Source organism: Epinephelus moara, chromosome 22 (genome assembly GCF_006386435.1).
Source record: "Epinephelus moara isolate mb chromosome 22, YSFRI_EMoa_1.0, whole genome shotgun sequence".
Lineage (NCBI taxonomy): Eukaryota > Metazoa > Chordata > Actinopteri > Perciformes > Serranidae > Epinephelus > Epinephelus moara.
The window spans coordinates 6,853,016-6,880,836 of record NC_065527.1 but is presented as its reverse complement, the minus strand read 5'-3'; the positions used below and the strand labels follow the sequence as shown (position 1 = coordinate 6,880,836).

At 40.6% G+C, this 27,821-nt stretch overlaps 2 protein-coding genes across 2 annotated transcripts in view; one reads left to right on the top strand and one right to left on the bottom strand.

The window, feature by feature from the left end:
- Positions 1 to 27,821, top strand: part of rpl15 (ribosomal protein L15) — a 993,591-nt gene that overhangs the window by 797,143 nt on the left and 168,627 nt on the right. The window lies entirely within an intron of this gene.
- Positions 211 to 20,268, bottom strand: LOC126383915 (protein lin-28 homolog A-like). The gene is made up of 4 exons (XM_050034669.1): positions 20,053 to 20,268; positions 18,551 to 18,714; positions 14,035 to 14,213; positions 211 to 6,608 (listed from the first exon to the last, which is right to left on the bottom strand). Exons 1-4 carry the CDS (start codon positions 20,060 to 20,062, stop codon positions 6,356 to 6,358), a joined length of 606 nt encoding a protein of 201 aa, XP_049890626.1. The 5' UTR covers positions 20,063 to 20,268; the 3' UTR covers positions 211 to 6,355.

The window sequence follows — 27,821 nt, the reverse complement described above, 5'->3', positions numbered from 1 at the left end:
CAGGGGGTGGACACAATAACGTGAACACCTGCGCTGACCTATAAACGCCATTCTTGATGAAACTTATAATTTGACTTCTTTTTTTTTTTTTAAGATAATGACAGATGTGTGATATGTGGAAGGCCCACTTAACAATATTTCCATTTATTTATTCCTCCACAGTTAAAAATCTCTGATCAGACATCGTCACAGGTCTATTCCAAAGCGTAAACACAAGAAACAGGTCAATAAAACACAAATCTTCAATTCTTTAAAGAGCTTTAATTTTCCATTGTATTGCAGCACAGTTTGTTTGAGATGACACTGAAAGACAAACTTAATAATTGAGTTAAATAACCCTACAACATGTGTTCAGCACAACCCTGAGTAGACCCACTAAGTAAAGATTAGATTTACACCCAAAGACAACATGGCCATTCTTATAGTCAAAACATTCATCTGTACAGTTAACGGTCAGAGACTCAAAAATGGCGGGTGTGTCTGCTCTGGTGGGTAAAGATAGGCGATGAGTGTCAGTTTAAATAATGCAAGTGAACATCTTATCTGTGTTTTCATCAGGTCTTTTTGTGTCTCGCTATTTCCTGAAAACAAGACTTCTTTCAAAAGCCCCACTTTGGTCTCACGTAGAGCATGTCTTGTTATATCGGCAGCAACAACAGGCATTAAGATACTAGAAAAAATATAGAGTAAGGTCAATGAGGTAGCACACATCACAAAAAAAAAGCAAAATAGAAAAAGTAATAAATACTTGAACAGACCACTTCATAAACAAAAAATATACATTAACTGTTTTTTGGACAAGCTGTTCACAAGCTGTCCAAAATCACACCTGAGGTAGACTTGTATAGATTTGTGACAAGAAGAGTTCTGTCTTGTTCACACATGAGAAGGAATACAAACTACAACAAAACAAGACAAAACACTGGGACTGAAGGAGAATATTATACATGATAGATCAGACACTGCATCATGGTGAGCTCAGGCATCATGACCCTTAATGATGATCTGCAGGTTATTGATGCTCTTAAACATCCTTTGTGCTGTGTCATCAGGTCCCAGTCCCATTAGCTAATCTATTCATCTACTCGTTATCATGCAGACACATCATAAATATTAATATACCTGAAAAAGACGATGAATATTTACAATAAAAACAACATCATGATGACATTTCAAATATAGTGTCTGTGATGACCTGTGTTAATTTTTATTCATTTATTTTCTGAGACAACTTTTCGGTGCTGGTGGGTTTTTCTTTTCTTTTTTTATTTATTTTTTGTTGTTTTTTCACTTTGGACAGAGCCAGACTTGCCATTTCCTTCTGCTTCCTCGCTTTATGCTAACCTAAGCTAAGCTAAGTTAAGCTAAACAGATCTGGGCTCCAGCTGCGTGGGGTTTCTTGATGCACAGGTATGAGAATGATATCGTTCTTCTGATCTCACACCCTTAAAGAAGGGATATCAAAAAACTATTTTTTCAATGCTAATTACCCTACCCTAATGCCCTAACCATAACACAGATGCGGTAGCTCATAAGCTAGCTAACTGGCTAATCTATTGAGCTAGCTCAGTGGGCCAGGTAACTACCAAAGGTGGGACCAAGTCATTGCTTTGCAAGTCAAAAGATAGTCAGTCAAGTCAAGACAGTCAAGTACCAATTCCTAAACTTAGGAGTTATAACATATGGTACATATACATGGTATTTTAGAATAGTAGGTGTACTTATATGTGAAAACAAATTTGTTGAAAGCCTCCCTGTTTGCAATTTTCAATCCATGTGTTGCAAACTGCAATTGGATTTTGTTGGCCAGCGCTTAGATTTTACACACGAACACAATTATCTTTATATCAGATTCAGAATCTTATTCACAAGTGGGGATTGAACCAAGCGTGAGATTGATCAGTGGTTTGGTGCGGCTTCTGCAGTGATGCAGGCGCTGCGCTGAAGAGCGAGCTGAGCCAGAAGGCAAAGCTTTGGATTTACTGGTCCATCTATGTCCCAACCCTCACCTATGGTCATGAGCTCTGGGCAGTGACTGAAAGAATGAGATCACAGATACAAGCGGCCAAAATGAGTTTCCTCTGTGGGGTGTCTGGGCTCAGCCTTAGAGATAGGGTGAGGAGCTCCGACATCCAGAGGGAGCTCGGAGTAGAGCCGCTGCTCCTTCGCATCGAAAGGGGTCAGTTGAGGTGGTTCGGGGATCTGATCAGGATCCTCCTGGGCGCCTCCAGTTAGAGGTGTTCTGGGCACGTCCCACTGGTAGGAGGCCCCGGGGCAGACCCAAAACACACTGGAGGGATTACATATCTCATCTGGCCTGGGAACACCTTGGGGTCCACCAGGAGGAGCTGGAAAGCGTTGCTGGAAAGAGGGACATCTGAGGTGCTTTGCTTGGCCTGCTGCCCCCGCGACCCGTCCCCAGATAAGTGGATGAAAATGGACGGATGGACGGAACAGATTTTTCCGACTGGCACACATGAAACTTGACTAGACTTGTCCAAACAAAGTGGATCTGGAGAGTTAGCCAAAGTGTTGCCTTGCTAGGAGTGAATAGCGTTGATTCAGGAAACGAAGGGAAATTAACTGAATCGTGGTGCACTTTTTAAATAATGAAATTGTTCATCTTGGGCTTGGGTGAAGGTATCACATATTTTCAAGTCAAAAGGCTCAAGTCAAAGTGAAGTCACAAGTCATTGGTGTTAAAATCCAAGTCATTAATCCAAGTCATGTGATTTGGGTCCACAGCCCTGGTAACTACTCTGTTTAGGCTCCATAATAGCAACTTTAACCTTTTGAAATACTACCAGAAAAAACAGGCTGCTTCTCTCCTCTACAGCTGGTTTTTATATAGCATGACAACATTTCTACAGTCCCACTCCACTGTAGCTAAATATCTTAAAACGGCATCACATCATCTGTTTGACCACTTGTCTACATGTCAAATAGGTCCACATTAGCAAAGCACAAACCCTACCAAGACATCATACTGAAGCATGCACAGTGTAAAAGGGTGCTCAGTATGGACGGTTCCTTTAAGTCATGTAACGCTGTCACAGTGCTTGCTGCTCTGTGGTGTATGGCAGACAATGACACTGTGAAAGTGCACGGCTCATTTGGCAGTTAATGCCCTGGGTCCTCCAGCACCCCAACACAGTAAATAACTTAAACATCCAGACACATCCTCAAAGACACGAGGTCAAAAAAAGTTCTCCCTGAGTTCAAAAATTAAATAAATGCAGTCTGAGGTTACTGAGAAACCATTACATTCACAAATATAAACATTAAACACTGGAATGCTGTTTTTTCTGTGTCATGACAATTCAGTTAATTTGCAAAATGATACCGTCAGTCAACTGTAAAAGAGGTGTCAGAGTTTGTCCAAAAGCTGTGACATACTGAGTTTTGATTGGTCCAAAGATGTTTCTGAATCACAGCACAGGATCAAATGAGCTGTCAAACGTCCAGGAGAACAACTCTGAATAAATAGTTAATATAAAAAAAATAATGTCTATATACATTCATCCCCTTCACTAAAATGAGTGAGGACAGATCTCAGCTACTTCCTGCTTCACCTACAACTTTCAAATACAATAAATGAGCAACTACTGTTAATGTGAAAATATCCCTGATATACGTGTGAACATTCAGATTAATACTGTTTCGCAGACAAACTCTGCCGTACAATCAACACTGGTCTTGCATATAAGTTTAAGTGACGAAATGGCAACTTGGTAATTAGAGTAAGACGTAAACTTCACCACAACTACAGACAAAGTAGAATTATTTTTGAAAAGCATGTGTGTGGTGAAATAATGTTGTTTTTAGTGGAGGTTATGGCACTTATGTTGTGACATTCACTTTTCACTATAATACCTGAAAATGTTTTTCCATAAAGGCGGACACAAATGTTTTTAGCAAAATATTTGGCAGCGCAGGACATGTTGTCTCGCTTACATTCACATGGTGGATTGTTTACCTCATTATTTAAGTTTAGTAATTAAAAAAAAAATATTGGCAATTTACCGCAGAGTCTAAGGGACACTTTTTTTTAGGATTTAGGATTACAATAATATTTTGAGGAGAAGATGTAATGATGAATAAAGACATTTCAGAAAAGGTCTTGATTTTCAATGGAATTTTACAAAAATAAAAATGATATACAAAAAATGTTTGTCATATTTTGGGGGGAAAAGAGATGTTTACCACAGCTATTCTCACTATTTACTACTCTTATATTTCTGACTTCTCAAATGTTTGGATTATTTTTTTTTATTTCCCTGCAGTGACCCTAATACTCTGTGGCACCACTTTATCTCACTTCAAAAACAGGGTATTATCAACACGTTACAATCTAGTCAGACCTTGTTTTATGTTAAAGCTTTAGAAGAAATATTAACAAGTTTGTTGAATTTGCTAATCAAGCTAACTCGTGGCTAATCTAACTGGTTAGCAAAATGGATAAAGCTATGAGTGTACAATGGTGTATGTGGAGGCTACATGTTAAAGGTCCTGACAGTAACTAACAACGTAAAGGAGCTGTATGTGAAATTCAGAGCGTATGAGTTGTCAACATGGAGTTGGTGAGGCCAGCAGCTAGCAGCTAATGATGCTAACTCCATAAACAGTGCTAAACAACGGCAACAGTGCTAACAGAGCTAACAGTATTGGGGGAACCAGAAGGTGGGTGCTACTCTATCGCAACGATGTCGTCCAGATATAAGCCTCTCTATAGCCCCTTTTACACTGCCAGATTTTCCACAAATGTTGGGCCAATTTGCCGGCCAGCTGCGACACACAGAGCCGGATTGGCGAGTTGATCTGAGGTGCCCAATTTTCCGCCTTGGAGGTTAAGTCATATTGGCGGAACCTTTTTGGTTTAAACAGACTGAGGCGCCCTTCCGCAACGGGAGGGGCTGTTGATGACTTGTGGGAGGAGCTGTTGATGACGCCCCACGTGCGACCCACTGGCGGTGGATAAACAGGAAACAGCTGATAGCAGGAATTAGCGAGCAGCTAGTAGCAAGAGGGAAACACAAACCTGACAGACACTGTAAAGATGAGCAACTGGGGAGACAAGGAATTGCGCGCCCTCCTTGTCCTCGCAAACGAAGAGGCCATTAACCATCAGATGACGGGGACGGTGAAGGACGGGCCGATTTACGAGAGAATCGCCATCTGACTAGCCGCGGCTTCCCTCCCACGTCACTGTTTACGTCACTCGCTGAGCTACATGTTTTGTTACTTGCTCACGCCCCCCATTGCCCCGAAAAAGACACATTCTGTATAAACAAAAGTAGGTAGGCGGCATTTTGCTGCACTCCCCGATTTTGTTTTTATACTGCCAATGCTGAAAAAAGACTGATTGGGCTTTTCTAAAAAGGGCTTATGACCGCAGCTATTCGGTAAGCCAGTGGGATACACACATGCAAGCGTAGCCAGCCTGGCTTCCCACAACAAACCACAGAGAAGCTCAGACTACAGCATACAAAGAGATAGTGTGACTTCATTCTCTGCTCTGACGCCATTACTCCACTGTATCTTTACATAGCAAATAGTGGTGTGCTGCCATATTAATGCTCTGAAAGTCACATACAGGACCTTTAATAGAAGGTCAAGAACATCTACATTGTCACCTTTGTCACTTGCCCTGAGATTTATCTCAAAGTTTAGCACCATTTCAAGGTAGCAAATGAACTAAAGTATAAGTACTGGGAAAATGTGAGAGCCACATTCATGCCGGAGTGTAGTGGCCTCTCTCACAGCAGGTATTTGATTTGTTACAACTGGAAACAAAAGAACAGGTTAAACTAATGAATGATGCATCATTTCCTGTGAAGTGTCCTAATTAGGCATGGCAGTAGACCAGCATGCACAATACCCAAAACCTAACTGGAATGCAACGTGTTACCACTTGCATTTGTGTTTTTCCGGCTCTGACATGTGAAAACCTATAACATACAGAGGTCTAATAGAACCATCATGCTGGTTTTATAGATGTCATATATCTGCAAACCCATATATCAAATTCTCACACACCCTGTATGTGTGTGATGCTTTGGAGAGTTGTTAAAGAAAGGCTCAGTTAACTGAGGCACACGTCATGTCAGATCAGTCATGATATGTGTGGCTACTACACGGCTGAATCAACGGTAAGTCTGATTGTTTCATTCCAAAGCTAAGACACTTATCCGAGGCAGAAAAACAACCTAAGAAATGAAAGTTTTCAAAGTGGACATGTCTGCCAGCGCTCTATCGAACAACACACCTCATCAGCACCGCAGCAATGACTCCTCAATAAATAAAACCTGAGGTAGCTCTTTGTAAAAGCAGTGCTCCAGTGGAAAACCTCAAGCATTCACTCTGAGTTCTCAGAGAGGGCGGCCTGGCTTTGCTCCTCTTCCTCGTTCCTCTGTGAGGTAGCTGGTCCCTGAGAGCCTGGAGACGAATGCTGCTGCTGCTGCTGCTGCTGCTGCTGCTGCTGCTGCTGTGCTTTGACCGGACAGCTGGCCACCATGTGGGAAACACTCTGACAGCAATGGCACTTTTTGGGCTGAGGCGGCAGCTGACACTCTTTGGCATGATGGCCGGGGGCTCCACAGTTGTAGCATCTGGAATAAATAGAAGACAGGGAGTGACCTCATTTTGTTTTTCTTTTCTAAATAGTTCCTGAATTATATAAATTTATTCTACTGAAACATTTGTTTTTACTTTCATTTTGTCATGTGTGTCTAACATTACAGTAATGTAGAACAATATAAAGAGAACCAGCCTACTGAAACTGCAGATACATTGATATGAGTGTATTGTCACCTGACGCAGTTCCTTAAACACTTGCTGCGTCACTCTAAGCAGTGATAAAGAGACAGATTATTTTTGGAGGCAGTGAGGCACTTACCTTTGACACACAAGTCAAATGCTCTGATGTGTGAGTGACGGCCTTCTGCAGCACTAAGGAAGTGCTCAGTGTTACAGGATGTGGTGATTAGCCCTTAATGTTTTAAGACCTGCAGCAGCGCTTCAGGATTTCAAAGGATGTTGTCGATGCAAGAACAGTTGCAGTACTAAACACTTACACTGAGTGTGTGTGTAAGTGTTTTAACAGTTTTGACAAGCAAGTGGTTTTCATTGAATCTGAACACAAATCTGTCTGCAGTGAAGTGCTTCATTTCCACCACCAGAGGGCAGCACACTCCAGCTTTGGTGTCACATCCCTCCGTCTTTAACACATCTGTCACCATGCGTCCACATTAACTGCAGTCCCAGTGGTGTGCAGCTGTTAAGGGATTTGGCCAAATTGATCTCTGTCCCTCAGGAGATTGCGTGAGGGATACTTTGACAGCCAAACTTAGAGCTGGCTTTGTTGTTCTTCCAAACAAGATAAAAGGGTGGCCGTTGGCTTTGCAGTGTTTAAAGTCTTATTGCTCTCCACTGAGATGTTTGAACATACTGTTCCAGATTGATGCTTGAGCAGAGTTTGTTCTCACATTCACCTGCTCAAGAGGAAAGTTGATCTTAGTTTGACACTTGAATTCATAGATTCAGGATTTTTCATTGAGGGGGAAAACGTAGATGTCCTGTTGAAGTGTTTCAACTACTTAACTGAACATTTTAAAAATCCATAACAGACACAAAATAGTTCTTGGATCTTTTATTTTGGATCTTTTTCTCACACATTGTACCCCCTGTCCTCCATCTTTGTAGTCCATGCATGCTATGGGACCACAACACCAATGAGTGTGATCTTATGTGAGCGATAGACAGATGTGTTGAATGTTTTTAAACCTAACATTTCTTGCAGTCTGTTTGCTAAGTGTGTTTAAGGAAAGTCTATGACTGAATGGAATTAAATATATTCTGCAGAATATAGTAATATCGCTATAATTAATATCATAATATTAAAAGTATTTGTCCAGTATCAACATTTTATTACCAAGTGACAACTTCCAGGGCTGAAAAATGAAGCCAATGCAATAGTGCCAAAACTGCAGTTCCTTGAATGGCCACTTGAGGCTGGCTCCAAGAACGAGTCAATCCCCATAGACCCCCATGTTAAAATGCCCAACTTAACAGCAGAAATAAACGTGTCAGTTTTGCGTAGTAAGCACCAGAGTTGGAAATTAACTTAATTGTCAATCTGCCACTGTGGTTGGTGGATTCCAAAATCTACCAGCCACTAAACAGAGTACAATTGGGGTTTTTTGGCTGGTGACTGGTGCTAATTTCCAAACCCAGTACGTACGTGGCCACTTGAGTGAGCAGTGGGTGTCGTCTGTTGACAAGTCGCTACCACAGTGACAAATTGGTTAGGTAACATAATCGCGGCATAACCCCAGATTTACAGAATATAGGCGGAGCTGTACCTGTCGCTATTTCAGTGTATTTTCAGTTAATGAATGTGAGGCTAACTGTGTAACATTCACCTAAGAAAGTTTTGGTCGAAGACAGATACCTACTGAAAATCTTGCTGGCAGCCTGTAAAAAGGCCACCACGAAGAGATGGTATGAGGCAGAACCACCAACACAAGATGAATGGCTGAAAATTGTGAACGAAATACATGATATGGAAGTGTTAACCCACAGGATGAGGACTCAAGAGTCGAAAATGTCAAAGTTAAACATGGCTATAAATACACTGTGCTAAGATAGCAGCTCATGTTATCCACAGTTATCCACACTATCCTGTCCAAATATGGTCACCTCTGACCATATGGCAAAGGACAAAATGCCAAAGAGAAGCACACAAACCAATGATGTGACATCACGGTGGCTACGTCCACTGGTACTGTGCATACTGGCTCACTAGCATGGCTTGAGCTGACCATACTGTGTATGTTAACTTGCACTATATTTTAAGCTGTGCGGCTAGAGTCTGCGACTTTTGTGCTCACACTGTGCAGATTGTCTGGCTGTGACATGGAGCTGACACACTTAACCAGCTGCTGGGACATTCAAACTGCACGGCAAACAAGTTATCTGTCAAAAAAATCAGCCTGACTCTAAAATAAATTGGGTGCAACCAGTTTGACTAAAATCAGGCATATCTGTGTCACAGTATTTGCCCACCTTTACTGAGACACTTCATGGAACAGAGCCATCTTCTTCAGATTCTATCATATTTTCACAATAGGGTGCTAATTAAAGACAACAGATGAGACATAATTCTGCTTTTAACAGGTCAAAGCATGTATGAATCTCCACACAACAAGCGGCTCTGATTAAACACAACACTCCCACTGCCGTTTGTTGCTCTTGTAGCTTGATGTGCATTGTTATCCGCAAATCAATGCTGAGAAAGCTGATGATCGGTGGCTAAGTGAAATCCTGTTGGTGAATTCATTAGGGCAGGATAAATAAGGCCAGTGAGGCTCGAGCACTGTGCAGTGTGACACACTGAGACAGTGGCCACTTAAACAGGCCAGCAACGACCATTGATTTTTTTTGTTGATGGACAATCTGGTTTTCTACGGGCCCTTCCTCTCCTCTCCATCTGCGGTCGAACAGGTAATTATAGGTAAACAGAGTAGGGAGCAGTTCACTGTGACGAATTACATATCTCAAGCAAGTCTCATGTCTCTTTTTACTGTTTTAATACTGCACAGAAATGAATGGAAACCAAGCACTTGACACGCTACGGCACTTGGGTGAGGACTCGGCACATAAAATGATGTCATGGCCTTGTAAAGTTGGTGCAGCTTAAGTGTCGGCAAAGTTATGCTTGTTCCATCAGTGTATGAAATACATGTAAGTTTTGCAGCTGTGTCTGTCTCCTCTTTGAGGTAAGGGTTTCTGTGTGAGGTGAACTGATAGCACAGCACTATTCTGCTTGGTAGTTGTAGTCCTTATTGCGACAGTGACGTGGGGCCTGATGTGAATGCTGCTGCACATTTAACCCGCATTGGACCCATTCATGAGTCAGCTGTCACTGTGTTTGTCACTGTTCGTAGAGACTTCAGTCTGCAGAGTAGTTTAAACAATTCACTGAGAAACCAGAGGATGGTACAGTAACACTATACTTGGTTTTAGGATGGGTTTTTTCAGTCCTATATTCATTTCCAAATGTAGTAGAACACAAAGAAGTCTGAACTACAAAGGACATACTTGATACTTTTATACTCGTGCTACAATTTTTTTGGCCCCTGCTATAAAAATTTCAACCTCCAACATAACATTACAGTTCCACAAAACAAGCATCCCGAGTCATTTGCTCCTTTTAGTTCAACATTCTATGAAAATGGCAAACAGTACTCATCGAGCCAGGGCTCGAGACTTCCCAGTGACAATAACGTGTTTGGGTCAGATAGAAATCTTCCCTGGGGTTTTATATAGGCTATAACTATCACTTAGCAAATGACCAACTGAATCAAGTGACTGAAACAGAGAGCATCTTCATGCTGTTATCACTTGGAGGAGAGTTAATTAGCTATTAGCTGTTAGCAGCTGCAAAAGCGTTGCACAGTGACCTGCAGTTTGATGTGACAACACTACAAGTTTATAGTCAATAAATTAACGTTACTAAAGTACTACAGTTTGGAGGTAACCCTAGAAGTAGGCAGGGTGCCAGCTAGTTCACCTAGTAGAGTGGACACCCCATGTACAAAGGCCTTGTCCTGCCCACAGGCTTGATACCAACACACGGTCCCCTGCTGCATCCCATCCCCCCACCCTGGTACGTCCTGCTCAATAACTGCATAATGCCAAGAAAAATCTTTAAAAAGAAGGTTATTTTGAGTTTGGAGTTAGGCTGCTTTTACACTGCTGAGCGGTAACTTGGAACCTCCAGTCATTTCAATGAATGGAAGGCAGCAATTTGTTAATTTCTTATTCATTTTCTCAACATTTTAATGATGTTTTTATTATGCCATAGCAACTATAGATCATATAACAAATTAAAGACACTATAGACTGTCAACTAGGAGTGTGTAAGAGATTATTTACGAAGATATTTTCTTTCTGTTACTGCCTTTTCATGTATTGAAGTGTCACAGTTAAGGGTGTTGTGTTAAATTGAATTTTCTGTAGCTTATTGTCGGCCATGAAACGTGTGCTTTGGCCACCAAATTTGTGTGAAAAAGAAATGAGTGTGCCTTTGCAGTTAAATGAAATTTAAATAAAGTCTGGAGCCCGAACGAACACAATATTTGTCGGCAGACAGTTCATTGTTGGTTTGGGTCTTTTATCGACTTAAAATATTAAATATTATTAAAGTAATATATAAATTTCTTTCAGCCAGTGATCTACAGAGTGATGAAACCCAGTTGGAGCCCTGCATCATCTCACATCTAACCACCACTTCCTTCCTCTCCTCCTCCCAGCCCCCCATCAGGGTCAGTATTGATCAGTGTGGCCACGAGGGTGGCAGAGGGAGCGCCTTTGTTTCAATACAACTGTGACCTCTGAACCCTGACCCCCGCTCGCTCACTGCCCCTCCTCCCACCCTCCCCTCCACCTCATTTGCACACCACATCCCATTGTTGCCATGGCAATGGTGACCTCTGACCTCTCTCAGGCACCTACATCTGTTATCAATTAAATGGATAGGATTCTTTCCCCTCCTGAATACTGCACTTATGTTTGGGAGAGAAGAAGGAACATGTGAATGCAATCAAACCTATAGTGGGTATTTAAGGACAGGAAGTTGTGGGATTATTTTATCACTGCACACCATGATTAATGAAGTTCAATTTAATACTGTGCTATCGCATTAATACTCTTTCTGATCTTAATCTGCAAATCAAACTGCTTTATTATTGAACTGCAACATTCATGTTTTGGAACCTGTCGAGCAAGGTTTAAAGACAAACAGAGCAATTGCAAATAAATGACAATTTCCTCCAGTAGCTTTTAAAAAATGTGTTGGTAATAAGGAGATAAACTTTGAACTGCTGAAGCTGCACAGAGGCCAAAAAATGGTGCGTTGGGGGTTGAAGAAGCCTGAAGAGATCAAATAATCTATTGATCCAGCTCAGCCTGCTGCTCCACAAAGAGAGAAATTTTGACCAGCAAAATACTTTATTTGAAAATGTTCTTTTATTTCTACTCTACGCACAACTTTAATTAATACAGTGATAAACTGATAACACTTCTCTCCCTCTCACCAGGTCATATTTGTCTTTATTCAGTATATAAAGTCTTGTCTTTTTCAAAGTAATAAAAAAAGAATATTTGGTAATGCTACAAACAGGGTAGAATTGTTTTATTTATTATCTATAATTTGAGTTAATTGAGTGTTTAGATTTTTGGGGAAACATTAGTGAAATGCCCATCATTCAGTTTTTCATCATCAATACACTGAAGTACTCAATTTGTACGACTACTGAACTACTTCTTCTACTGAATATGCCACATTGTTGTTTCTCAAGTCTATCAGGAAATCTCAAAGGAATACTTTAACATTTTAAGACATGTTTGTTCTTTTTCTGAGGGTGCACTTAAGTCCAGACCTAGTAAGCCTAGTTTAGCATATAGATCAAAAGCAGGTGGGAAACAAGTAGTCTGACTTCTTCCAAATGGAAAAACACCTCTAAAGTTCACTAAAGCCCCATTTCCACCAAACACTTTCAGTATGGTACCTTTGGAACCAACAGTAACCCTTCAGACATGGTACCTAGACCCTAGAGTTTCCACCACAAACAGTCCTCTTAAATGTGGGCGGGGTTGTTGTCACTCACTGCTCTGTCCAGCACTCACTGTATTTCCTCATCAGTGGTGACACAGATGGAAGTCTGCACCTGGTTTATCGTCCACAGAACAAGGCTCCAAAGAAATGCACCAGGCTTTGAAGTCAACTGTCATAGTGGAGTTACATCCTTCACATGATGCCATGTGGCCCAAAAAGACTTTTTCCCATAAATTTAAAGGGCGAAAGAGAGTGTGAATCAGTGGATGTGTTTTTCTGAGCGTCACAACCTCTGCAAAATGACTTGTTTCCATATCAGACTTTGATTCATTGGACATTCGAAAAGTCTAGAAGATTCCTCCAACGCTGTATCCAGTTCTCTTTATACATCTATGCTGGGTGCAGGTTCCAAAGGCATAACCTGTATCTGGCAACCTGATCTGCAGCGCCAACCCAGTCACCAGAATAAATGTTGTCATTGTACATTTCCTTAAACTACAAGTACGTTACATATGTATATGTAGCGGATATGTTCAAACTTTGCATCGAAACCTGCTGTTTTAACAACGCTTTTGTTATTGTGTGATTAGTTTTAGGCCTAAAAACCACTTGGTTATAGTTAAGAAAGGATCGTATTTTAGCTTAAAATACTCAGTTTGGTGGCACTATCAAAAAGCATTAATGTCTCCATGAAAAACAATCACTTTTTGTGGCACTATCCTGAGCAGAAGAAAAGGAATAGATCACTAAAAACACCCATGTTTGGTGGCTAAAAAGCTTGGCAGGCATCTCACATACAGTAGGTGTCACACCATCCACCGTCCCCTCCACCTCCTGATGTTCTACGTCGGTTTAGAAATGCTGATGCGATACATATGAAACATGCAAATGTAATGTTATCATTGGTTTGCAGAAACATACAATGCCAACATTTTCTTCAGTCGACTGCGCTGGCAGCACAGAAATACTGGGCAGATAGATAAACCGTTATCCACAAAGAAATACTTCCAGCATGAAACTCCCCCTAATGTGAAAAATTTTAATTTGTACATTTCTATTTGTGTAAGGATTAAACAAACTAGAAGATATGACGTTCATTAGTGGGCTTTAGAGGTGTTGGCAGCCATGTTTTTTCCACTTTGGACACAGCCAGGCGAACTGTTCTGGCAACCTGCGCTGTATCAAGAGACGTTTCATAGAAGACAGATGGATAAACTGTTGTTCCAGCACATAATTCAATTGTGATTTTCACATTTCTATTTGAGTATATCAAAAATAAACAAAGTCCAACATGATCATTGGGGAGCTGTCGAGGTGGTGGGGTTTTTTTCTACTTCCCACATTTAACACAGACATGAGATTTCTTATTGATGTTCTCATCTTACTCAGATAAAGAAAATGTTGGACTCAGGTCTTACCTGTCACTCTTGGAGCGTCGTTTCTGGCCACTCTTTGGTCTTCTCTCACTGCCCAGACACGGGGCCCCGTTGGGCCCAGTAACCCAGACAGACTCCAGTCCTTTTGATGATTTCTTAAAGGTAAACTCGACAGCTTCGCCTTCTCTGAGGCTGCGGAAGCCCTCCATGTGCAGTTTGCTCTGTTAATGAGAAAGTTCAGTTCAGTTCCCCGTCAGAAAGCACCGTCTATTTGGGAATTACTGAGCATACAACTGGATAAATGAGACTTCAATACATCAAGAATATTTTTTAGTTTTTGGATTCTTTGCTCACCGTGGAGGCGTGCAAGACAATTTAAGTTTTCTTCATGGCTTCAGCGTAACACAGGGTGAGTAACTGATACACGTATTCCTTTAAAAGGTTAGCATTGTCAGCGTTGTATGTTCACCATCGATTTGCCCAAGTTGCCCAAAACATCTTTTAATGTAGTTTTAATCTGCTGTTATTTTTGGCATGTTCTGAAAATATGAATTAAATTGTTAAGAGGATAAAGTTGCTTGATGTCTGAGCTTTAAACCGATTCCAGTTCTGGTCTTGACAAGACAAAGGTGTAGCTAACTTGAAAATTGACCGCACACTTGTGAATAAATGTCTTTGTCAGGCAATCCTCAGCTCGCTCATAAAAATCCAATCCTGCTGACGACCCCGCTCAAACATCAATGCCCTCAAACACCCCTCCTCTCCTCGTGTGTCTCCAACCAAACCTCCAAAGCATTCCTCACCCCCAACCCCCCCTCTGCTTCCTCAGCACCACCACCTACAAGTCTCCAAAATAAGTCCATCTGGTCAAGTCTGCAGATGACCACTGCACTGGAGGATGCTGGGAAATGACACAGGGGAGGAGTGCATTCCTGTGAAAGCACCAGAATAGGTGGTGAGAATGTATGTATCCTGAGGTGAGTAAATCACCAAACAGTGTGCTACACCATTGATCTTCCACTGATTAGCTTTCCGATTGTGGCAGTAAATAAAATGGAGGATGAACTACCACACAGTAAAAAAGCCAAATGCCAGCTGAAATGCTCCTCTTAAATTTTGATATTACTTACTATCCATTTTTTAGGTCCATAAAACAGCACTATCGATGAAAACAATCACGTCAGTCATTGAGTAAATACAATTTAAAGGTCAACAGCAGTTCCTTTGTTGTCTCAGTGTGCTCTGCTGCTGTGTTGATATTACTCTATGGATTTTGAGCTCACATATTAATATACTTCACAGGATAATGTTCAAACAGAAACAGAGGCAAATAGACAAAATACAATGAAATAAAGAAAACATTTTCTGGCACACGACAATCCGTAATGGTAATGGTCATTTGTTGGTTAATACACATTAAAGCTGATGCTGGCTGATCTGGCAAACCACCGCAGACCAACAAACAACAAAATCGTTTGTTTCCTAGCAAGTCATCGCTGCATCTTCAGTGGAGGTAGTGCCACGAAAAGTGACATTTTAACCACCAAAACTTGGTATTTTAAGCCAATCATGTTTTCCTAACCATAACGAAGTGTTTTTTGTGCCTGAATATATCCACACATTAACCATAGCACTGTTGAAACATAAAGTTTCAATGTATCGGCGACATAACAACATACTGTGGTTTGCAGAAAATGCACAATGCTAACGTTTATTCTGGCGATTGGATTGCCCCCACACATTCACATTACTCCTCTGTAACCGTTTTTTTCAGGCGTCAGTGTGCTTCAAATAAAGTACTTGCTGGATTGTTGAATTTCCTGAAACTGACGCAGTAGCCCTTTTTAGATAGGAATTGTGCAAATTTGCAGGAAAGCCCAATCAGTCTTTTTTCAGCATTAGCAGTATAAAAACAAAATCGCGGAGTGCGGCAAAATGGCGCCTGTCTACTTTTGTTTATACAGAATGCGCCTTTTTTGGGCCAATGGGGGGCGTGAGCAAGTAACAAAACATGTAGCTCAGCGTGTGACGTAACCAGTGATGTGGGAGGGAAGCCGCGGCTGGTCAGTCCTTCGGCGATTCTCTCGTAAGTCGGCCCGTTCTTCAACGTACCACGGTTAATGGCCTCTTCGTTTGCGAGGGCGTGCAATTCCTAATTCCTCCCCAGTTGCTCATCTTTACAGTGTCTGTCAGGTTTGCGTTTCCCTTAGCTGCTCGCTAATTCCTGCTATCAACTGTTTCCTGTTTATCCACCACCAGTGGCTCGCACGTGCGGCGTCATCAACAGCTCCTCCCACAAGTCATCAACAGCCCCTCCCCGTTGCAGAAGGCCGCCTCGGTCTGTTTAAACTAAAAGGGTTCCGCCAATATGACTACCCTACGAGGAGGAAAATTGGGCGCCTTGGATCAACTCGCCAATCCGGCTCTGTGTGTCTAAACGCTCGCAGCCTGTCGGCAAAATGGCCCAACATTCGCGGAAAATCTGGCAGTGTAAAAGGGGCAAGTGATTGGCCAGGCGTACGGAGGTGTGAACGTAGGCAGGGTTTGAACTTCTTGAAGCTCTTCAATGTATCTTCATGTAACAATATGCATATCTAACAAATTAGCGTGCCACACTTAACATAAAGTTACGTTCATTCATTCATTCATTTTCCATAACCGCTTAACCTGTTGGGAGTCGCGGGGGGGCTGGAGCCTATCCCAGCTAGCATCGGGTGGGAGGCCGGGTACATCCTGGACGAGTCGCCAGACTATCACAAGGCTGACACATAGAGACAGACAACCATTCACACTCACATTCACACCTACGGGAAATTTAGAGTCACCAATTAACCTGCATGTCTTTGGACTGTGATAGCCCATAAAGTTACGTACTTAGCATTAAGTTACGTAAGTTAGGTTTAGGCATATAAAGGTTCCACACACTTTGGTTAGGTTAAGGAAAAGAAACATGGTGACAATATACTTGAAAAAAAACTCAAAGCTAATTTGGTTCGGCTAGTTTGGTCCAAACACTGGTCTCCTGGGTGAAAGTCCTGTGTTGTTTGACCCATCCACCACCCTTCCTTACATGGACTTTAAACTACTTCCTCTTTACTCCCATGAGCACATTTCTCACATGATTGCTGCCGTCCTGATTATGTGGGTTACACACAAATTACTGGCTCATGATTTCGTGGGATATATACAAATTGTGGTGCATTACTTGTCGTAGGTAAACCTAGGAACACTGCGTGAGAACAGCCTGACCTCTCGTGGTGCAACCTTTGTTATTTCTTTACATTTGGCCAATTCACTTCTAACAATACAGACTACAGTCTCCCATCTGATCAAACCTCTGCACACCAAACAGACATCAATGATTCACTGAAGCCCACAACGAGCATGTGCAGGCCCTCTCCCCCCTCTCTTTCTTCAGATGATTTACAGCAACACACCGACAGGTAACCTGAGAAGAGGTTTCTGCCACAAGGCTCCACATGGGAGGTGGGCCTGAAACTCGGGGTTGGGTGGGCTCCCTGATGTTTTAATGACTTTATAACAGGAAGCAGGGCTGGATGGGGAGAGGAATGAGCCTTGTTATTTCTGCCTTAGCCTCTAACCCCTTTTATATAGAAATGTTTGAGCTTGACACCTTTGAGGTTCCACGGCAAATATCTGCCTGTGAGGTGAAGCGGGCGGAGTGGCAGTGCGGCTGACTTTAGGATGTGTTAATCTTCAGGTAATTTTACACAGGGACACAGCAGGTGTCTCACATTCTTCTTACAAGCTGTCTTTGTGGGATTATGTGTGACTTTACACCACAGAGGTCGTTTTTTCTCAGCCGGTACATGTGACTTACTCTTAAATGATTTATTAAATGAAGCAAAGTTTCTTAAGGAAGCTACAACCAGAGAATTTCTGTCATTTTTGGTGGAAAGGTACATGCATTACAAAACTAGTTGTTGATTAATTATCTGTTGATCTGTTGAAGAGTCTTGTTGGTCAATCCAGTGTCACTCCCAACTCATCAAATACAGACGCTTGGGCAGCCTCAATAAAGCCTCCACAAAAATAGCATTCTAAGTCTTGTGTGTGATTTATCCTGGCTTCATATGAGCAGAGGAAATCTCCGCTCATCGCTAGGCTAATTTATACAATGTAAAATGCCATAGGCTTGTGCTAATAATGTTAGCATGTTGTATTTGGTTGGAAAAACTGTTTAGTATAAGACAGTTGTTTTGTCAGTGAACCTTGTGAGCTGTAATGGAGCTGAATTTTGTAACATTACCTTTGTTAAATGCTGCTGTTGTTGAAATCTCTGCTCGGCGCTAGGCTAATTTATACAATGTAAAATGCCATAGGCTTATGCTAAAAAAGTTAGCATGTTGTATTTGTGGGGAAAATGTGTCCAGATAAAGACAAGTGTTTGTCTGTGAATGCTGTGAGTTATAGTGAAGCTGATTTGTGTACTTGTGATTGAAACTGTCTCTATTAAGCCATGTGTAATGTGTGTTTAATGTGTGTTTAATGTGTGTTTTGACAGTGACAGGTGTGACAAACAGCAGCAGCATCTCACCTGGTGGACAAACACGTCCAGCGGCTCCTCCACAGCAGATCCGTCCCTGCTGCTCATGGACAGGAAGCCGAAGCCCATCCTCACGTTGAACCACTTGCACACTCCGCTGCCCCGGGACAGAGCAGCTTCCTCCTCCTCTACCTCACTCTGCGACCCGCCTGCTGCTGCACGGTGGACAGAAACACAGTGATGATGATGATGATGATGATGATGGTCACAAAGTCTGGTGAACGGCAGGATGTTGAAACGAAAGTGAAGCCTAAAAGGGCCGCATGTTACGTAATGGCCCGAGAAAACAATAACCGGGTCTGTGTGACACACAGGTGACATTTAAACACTTTTATCGGGTGATAAGTGCGGGAAAGTAATCTGGAGATTAATTCTCCGATTATGATTTAATTGATCAGTCTATTAATGTCGGAAAATTGTAAACAAAAAATTAAATTGAATTAAATTAGGCTAAAGAAAATAAATACATAAAAATGCGCATAACAATTTCCCAAACCCCGAGTTTTACATCGGAATTTAGTATCATAAAGGTCTTTTAAAACATTTTTGGCATTTCATTTAAAAAAAAATAAAAAAGACTTAATCGATTATTTGCTGTCGATATTTTCGCCTCTTTTTCTTTATTTTTATTTTATTCTTATTTTTATCTATTTCTTTATTTTATTTTTATTTATTCATTTTACTTTTATTTTACATTATTTTATTTCACATTTCTTTATTTTATTTATTTATTTATTTATATTTTATTTTATTTTGTGTTTATTTTGATTATGTTCTGCTCTATTATTGTTACTTGCACTACACAAACATGATGAACCAGTACTGACGTCATTAATAAAGTAACTTAATGACAGTATGAAAGGTATGAAAAATAATAATAACAATCGATTGATGATTGATTAACATTTTTTTTCGGCCCTATATTATGATTATGATAAGAAATTCAATATTTTATTCACAATTGTACTTTTCTACAGTAACAAAGCAAATTACGTAGGGTAAATGTTTAAATATTAAAAAAAAATAAAAATACATGTACGTCCTAAAATCCAGCAGGCCTTCAAAATAAAAAGTATCTTCCCTCTGTCAAATGGAGTCTTACTTCTGTCGATCCACAGCTTTTCAAATAAAGAGAGGAACTGATCTACTAACAACACTGAAACTTGTATTTCTAATTGATCTCTTTTTTTCTATGCGTTGTCTACCTGTGATGACACCCTGACTGAAGCAGAGCCCATCCTCCTCTCAGCTGCTGCTTCAGATACAGGCTTTAAAGATCACAGACCGTCTCGTGCACCTCCATTCTACCTCAGCACCAACAAAAGCATACATCCCCCAGACACCAAGTCATGACTGCACTTCTGAGGGGATGTTTCTGAGCAGACAAGCACCCTCAGAGAGGAAAGAAGGAGACAGTGCATCCTTCCCTCCTGCCTCTATTCTCCTTCTTTTCGCTTCTTCTGTCAGAGCATCTGCAGAGAAGCTCTTCATACCTTCTGCCATGGTGGGAGCCTTCCACAGCCTCCTGCAGGAAACAGCTCCGGCCCACAAAGTATCAGATGAGAAGATTTAAATGCATGCTGGATATCCGTGCACCGTGTCTCCGTGTTGATGAGCGAGTGCGTGCGTGTGTGTTCGCCTGTAATCCTCCAGGAAAAGACTGCGTTCACACAGCTCCCTGCTCTCTGCTTCTTTTCTTGCACAATGTGCAGAGCCCCTTTGACCCTCCTACCTCTGGTAACCCCCACCACACACACACACACACACACACACACACACAAAACCACCTTTTCGGTCAAGTCCACGTGATCTCCAGTGGCAGATAAATCACACATGTCCAATAAGATAGAGAGCCTAAACAATTGACAAAGTGACCAATCAGGGCCTTGGCCGATACAGCTTAGTGCTGCACCCAAGGGCCCATGAGGATATCAACCAAACCTCAGCCATGACACAGACCCTGCATCTAACATCACCACTATGAAATCCCTTAATTTTTCACTTCAGCATTCCATTAATTTAAGAATGATTACTAATAAAGCTATAATGGTACAGTATGCCTCACTTATATTGGTTTTAATAGTGATATAAGTAAGGTATAAATGAATGTAATATGTTTAGCTAAGGGCTTTTTAAAACTGACCGAATAACATTTAAGTCATGCCTTAATCTATACCTTTCACTATGATATGTTTAGCTAAGGGCTTTTTAAAACCGACCAAATAACATTTAAGTCATGCCTTAATCTATACCTTTAACTATGATATGTTTAGCTAAGGCCTTTTTAAAACCGACAAAAATATTATTTAAGTCATGCCATCATTCATACCTTTAATTGTGATATGTTTAGCTAAGGGCTTTTTAAAACCGACCAAATAACATTTAAGTCATACCTTAATTTATACCTTTAACTATGATATGTTTAGCTAAGGGCTTTTCAAAACTGACCAAATAACTTTAAAGTCATGCCTTAATTTATACCTTTAACTATGATTTTTTTAGCTAAGGGCTTTTTAAAACTGACTATAACATAAAAGTCACGCCTTAATTTATAGCTTTAACTATGATACATTTAGCGAAGGGCTTTTTAAAACTGACCGAATAACATTTAACATTTAAGTCATGCCTTAATTTATACCTTTAGCTATGGTATGTTTAGGTAAGGGCTTTTTAAAACTGACCGAATAACATTTAACATTTAAGTCATGCCTTAATTTATACCTTTAACTATGATATGTTTAGCTAAGGGCTTTTTAAAACTGACCAAATAACATTTAACATTTAAGTCATGCCTTAATTTATACCTTTAACTATGATATGTTTAGCTAAGGGCTTTTTAAAACTGACCGAATAACATTAAAGTCATGCCTTATACCTTTAACTATGATATGTTTAGCTAAGGGCTTTTAAAACTGACCAAATAACATTTATGCCTTAATTCATACCTTTAACTATGGTATGTTTAGCTAAGGGCTTTTTAAAACTGACCGAATAACATTTAAGTCATGCCTTAATTTATACCTTTAACTATGATACATTTAGCTAAGGGCTTTTTAAAACTCACTGAATAACATTATAGTCATGCCTTAATTTATATCTTTAACTATGATATGTTTAGCTAAGGGTGTTTGAAAACTGTCCAAATAACATTAAAGCCATGCCTTAATTTATACCTTTAACTATGACATGTTCAGCTAAGGGCTTTTTAAAACTGACCAAATAACATTTAAGTCATGCCTGATATGTTTAGCTAGGCGTTTTTTAAAACTGATTGAATAACATTAAAGTCATGCCTTAATTTATACCTTTAACTATGATAAGTTTAGCTAAGGGCTTTTTAAAAATGACCAAATAACATTTAAAGTCATGTCTTAATTTATACCTTTAACCTTTAGGGCAAAAAAATAAGGGTTGACTTTTGTGCCATTTGATAAATAGGTGTTTTTATCTTTTAAAAAACCCTTAAACAGTGCAAATAAATTTATCTATTTGTGAATTTTGAAGGGTTTTAGCCATTAAAAATACATCAATCCACATTAAAAACCCTTTACTATAACACAATCAATTTCTTTATCAATTAAGTTCCTCCAAATCTGAGTGAACCTATGAAACATCTCAATGCTAAAAAGGGATTACTTAAACTAATACTCATTCATGTATTGAATGTATGTTAACGTTTAATGTCAAACACTTAATCATTTAATAACACCTTAAACTGGTAATACATAACAAATAAGAAGAAGAATATATATCCTGTGCAAATTAAGGGGAGCCTATCAATTCAAGTCCACTCAATTTGGTATGTAAGGGCTTTCGAAGTTAATGTCTTTAAGGGTTTTATTTTGAGCCTTTTGAAAACCCCTTATATGCTCTAAGTACACCTTAAATTGATAACTTGTGGTCATGTACCACTTGAAATGTTCTATAAGGGCATTTTAACTGAATGTGTTTTTAAAGGATTTACATCTTTACAAATTAAACAACAAAGGAATGGACTAAACCAAAGACCTTGTTGTTGATCATAATTTTCTGATATCTAACAAATGACCATGATCCAGTGTAATAAAGTATCAGACGTACTGTACCTTTGGTCATGTCAGAGGAAACACAGGTCCTTAATGTTCTTCAGATGAGCGGTATGTATGACATCCGTGAGGATTGGTGCTGCGTTTATGTACTCTGTGATACTTGTACAAACTCATAGGTGACATTTGGACACCAGATGGTATGTGTCTGTCTTCCTTAGTCTTTCAGGATGAATCATATATGTTGTAGATGACATGAAGCTTCTTGTATTGTCTCTGCGGAAGTGACTCACTTCCACCTGTTACAGTTTGTGAGAAGACATACGGTGGCCCGCTGGAGTCATTTACTCACACTCATTAATAAGTAATTAGTCTCTTTGGAGCTGCTGTACAGCACCACAGACCTGCTCTCATCACTGCTGAGTCATGAAACTTCCTGTAATGACGCACGCACACACACACACACACACACACACACACACAAACATATGTGCAGAGATGAGGTAGCAGTTTTTCTGACTTCCTGTGAATGAGTACAGCTTAATGTTTCTTTGCATTGTGTGAGTGTGTGTCAGGTGTTGCCTTGTGCACACCAAATGACCACCTCCATTCATGCGTTGGTCTAATAGTGCAGCCAGAGGCCCTCTGACAGTCACCATGGAAATGGAAAGGCCCACCGGCTGCCGCACAACAAAACAGGCCACCCCAAGGTGACCAGGGTCACCCAGAGGGGCTTCTGGGAACAAAGGCTCGGCACGCGCTCATTCAACAGCCATCGCTGAGTCACCACACACACAGGCTGTTATATCACAGATTGAAATGCTGCCTCTGAGTAAAGGCAGGAGGAGTTAGCTCTCTAATACATGACTGTGTGCCTAAACTGCACAGTTCACCTTAAAGTTCAGTGTTTATGTTGTGTGTGTGATGATGTTTGGTTTAAAACACACTTGAATGACTCCCTGGGCCCTTGTGTGTTGCAGGGGTGGGGAGAATAAGCAGCGCCCCCACGGGACGCCTGTCAGCTCACCTTTCACCCCTCCTCCAGAGGGAAATCAATCAATAAACCCAATCAATGACAAATCTATAACTCGCTGCCATGTTGTGACAGATATCCCTCGGACAACAAGCCTCGAGGTAGGACGGGCTGCTGTGGGCCGTGGACAGAAACAATGACAGGCTGAAGCAGTCTTTATCAAAGGAAGCTGTCCGTTAAAGGAATATGGCGAGATTTTACGGGGACTGATCTAAATATTAAGTAAAACAAAACACGATTCATGTTTTCTTTTGTTTACAGCTATGTGTGTGATATTTACAACATTAAACAACTCTGAAAACAATCTGTGTCATCTACGACTTGCTTTCAGCCCGTTAATCTCATTGTCCCACTGGTTAGATTTGTGGGAAAACACTGCTGTCCACCACAAGTTCACCCCTGACACGACCACAAGATGGCAAGATGTCAAAAACTGTTTTAATCATATCCTCCTGGGACCCTGTGTCCTCATATGTGGACATCACATTTTGGGTTTACTTGACCTCATACTTCATTCTACTTAACTTAGACCTGTTGTCCTCGTTCGTGGACACTTTTTGCGCCATCTAGTGGTAGTAAGACCACAGTACACTAATCCATGTGCAAACAAGATGGCCGCCATCTCTGCCAAGTCAGTCTGCGGCCGATTCTGACGCTAAAGGGGACAAAATCTGATCAAATGTTATGGTTGAAAGTTGTTTATTTGTGATTAATAATGTTTGTAGTTTGATATGGCAACAATTTTAGCAACAGTAACAAGATAAGACACTGTTAATTATAAAGCACTCATTTGAGGACATTGGGACTTTATTATCGTTGACAATGTTGAATTTTTTATACTCCTACTGATCCCAAATAGTATGGAGAAATAAAAATATGCATACCAAACAAAAGTTGGGGTCTCAGGAGGCTATACAAAGTGACCTTAACCAAACACTTACACCAACAATATGTTCATCTCTCACTACTTTCTGACTTCCTGCCTCAGCCTATAATCAAATGTTACTCAAAAGGAGGAAACATTTGTTGGGGGACTATTTTCAGCAGCGGATTAGTCCACATGTGGTGCTCTGGTGAGTCACTCAGTGCAACAGTGTGGCTCAGTGATGTGTTTTAATAGTTCATGGACAACATCAGGGCTCTATGGTACAACAGATTAAGATATATCAGGCTTTGATAAACACATAATTCATTAATGGTCAAGGCCTTTTTGTGAGTTTTTGGTAACAATAAGAAAAATATAGAATACATCCAGCCTCTAACAGGAAGTTCCAAGGAGGGGGAATACTTTTTATACTTTTTAAAGGTGTTGTTTGAATGAAGGAGTGCCAGTAGAATCCATGTTTGGTGTTGGGTTGGACTGGTATTGTTAACAAGAGCACATGGTGACAGGGCTGTGTATAAAATGATATGAGTCAAAGTTTGGTGTCGGAGTTATGGGCTTTGATTGCTGTTGGGTTTGCCATCTAATTAGCACAGACACAATTAGCTGTACAGAAATTGTTGAAATCCAGAGGCAAACAACAGACAATGCTCCACCAATGTTTAACCTCATTAGTAGCCTCCGTCAATCAAAGGGTGGAGCAGCGTATGCAACAAAGTCTGTGTCAGCACCAGGGACAGCTCCACTGACAAAGCAAACGCTTCCTTTGTGACATTTGGGCAAAGTCATGGCTAACGTTTAAATATTTACGTTATAAATCAGATGCATTTGGGGAAGGTGCTGTTGTTGATACACGCCTAAGGCCACTGACATTCCTTTGAAAGAATTAGCTTGGTTATTGATCCATCACCAATTAGCAGTGCAAACCTTTGGGATATCACCCACTGTCATCACGTCAATCAGTGAGCTCCTCTCATTTTTATAACAAGATTTAAATGCATAAAAAGTACATCATATATGCTGTAGTTCAGAGCTGCAGTGATTAATCGGTTTATCAGTTAGTTTTCAGCTTTTAAATTAATTGCAAACTAATTTGCTAATTGATCAATCGATTTGAGGCGATTTTTTTTAAGACCCAAAAGAGTCAAAATTCTTTAATTCCAGCTTTTAAATGTGAATATTTTCTTGTTTCTGTCTTCCTTTATGAGAGTAAACTGAATATCTTTGGGTTGTGGATGAAACACGACATTTGAAGACGTCATCTTGGGCTTTAGGAAACATTTTCTGTCACTTTATAGAGCAAACAACTCAAGAATTAACCGAGAAAATAATTCACAGATCAATCAACAATGAAAATAATCATTAGTTACAGCCCTATTGTAGATACGGACCATGGATGGATCACTATACAGGCCTACAGGGCCCAAGGTGTCACGGACCCATTCTAACGGATTGACTGTCCCTGTTTATACATATATTATTGGCAACTTATTTCTACTATTTTTTTCACTTTATGAAATAATGATTTGAAGTAAAAAATTTTCTATTTGCCATGTGACATCTCTTAATGCAGGAGCATCCATGTCAAAGCAACACGGGGTCTCTCCTGTGTCATTTATTCTATCCTAAATACAGGGACACCATCTGCAGGTGACACATGGACATGCAGTCCTTCCAGAGATAATAATCTGCTCCCAAAGACTGTTGGAGGACAATGTTGGAGGACAATGACCAGCCTCGGTGCACACAGCTACACCCACAAGCATGCAGGTAATAAATGCACTATTTTATCTTTTCCACTAGATGTCACCTTAAGCATGGATTCTCTGAGACCACCCAGGACCACATTAATATCACACCATTCATGTGTCATCCAAAGGAGGATGTATGCACTGGGTAGAAGAGCAAACACAGTAGCAGATGGAAACATTCTGTTAGACCACAACAAAAACACTTTCAGATTAAACGAGGTATCATTCATTTATTTGTGATGTTAACGGCTGCGCAGAGCAGACACCATCAGGTAAGAATTCAATTTTGCAGCATTAACAGAGACTCCAGTTATGGATTTGAAACTCTTAAGATCACAGAAAGTTGTTGAAGTTCCCTTAAATTCACAGGAGCATCAGTGAGACAGAGGTATTAACGTTTTCAACAGAAAAAACAACAAGCCGGTATGAGGGGTGATTAGTGCTACAGTGAGGACGAAGGGTAACAGAAAGAAAAGCTGCATAAACAAAGAATAAATATTGGTAACACTGTTTTACACGATCTATAATTTCATCATACTTTTCTAAGTATTGAACTAACTATATTATTTGGGTCCTAATTAAAGGGGAAACAGAGACAAAGTTCTAAGATGTGCTGATTTGTATGCTTCCCTGTGGGCAAACTTTTCATTTCTGCAGGTTCAACAAACCTGCTGCAGTGACCAGAAGACCGGGGTACATCAAGTAGAAGTGGATCAATTAAACACACCATCACAGTCTTTTATCTATAATTAGTAAAGTGACAAAAATCCCCTCCCGCCCACTGTCAGCACTCCTGGCAAATTTATTCAGTAACAACATTTCTGTTGTTTTAGTTGCTGTTTCTGTACTAAAACTTACGTGTACTACTATGACTCATTCAGCACGTGTATACATGAGTGTTGAGATCACTTTTCCTGTAGGACAACCTATTAATAGTTCGAAGATCCAGAAAACTTTGTTAAAAAATATCCTGAAAAATATTTAGGATAATAGACCCATGAATTGACAACCTGTTCTCATTTCCAGGGTATCAAATACGGCAGCCTGGTCAGTCACAGCATAGTAGAAAGAGTGAGAAAGTCCATGTAGGGGTGGTAGATGGGTCAAACATGCATGGGACTTTCACCCAGAAGACTGGTGTTTGTGTCGAAACCACAAGTCAACTTGAGTTTCTGGAGCCTATCCCAGCTGACATTGGGCGGGAGGCAGGGTACATCCTGGACAGGTCACCAGACTATCACAGGGCTGACACATAAAGACAGACAACCATTCACACTCACATTCACACCTACGGACAATTTAGAGTCACCAATTAACCTGCATGTCTTTGGACTGTGGGAGGAAGCTGGAGTACCTGGAGGAAACCCACGCTGACACAGAGAACATGCAAACTCCGAGGGAACTTTATTTTGAAAGAAACTGCAGCCTGTAATGAGAGAAAACTGACATATCCCAAACTGATGATAGGACAGTACCGGTGGTGGCTCAGGAGGTAGTGTGGGTGGTCCACCAATCAGTAGATGAGCAGTTCAATCCCTGGCTCGTGTTTGCATGTCAAAGTATTCAGGAG

Coding starts and splice junctions, on each gene's coding strand:
- LOC126383915 (XM_050034669.1), bottom strand. Junction 14,214..18,550: donor TGGACGTGTTTGTCCACCAG/GTGAGATGCTGC, acceptor TCTCATTAACAG/AGCAAACTGCACATGGAGGG. Junction 6,609..14,034: donor CGACGCTCCAAGAGTGACAG/GTAAGACCTGAG, acceptor TATTTATTCCAG/ATGCTACAACTGTGGAGCCC.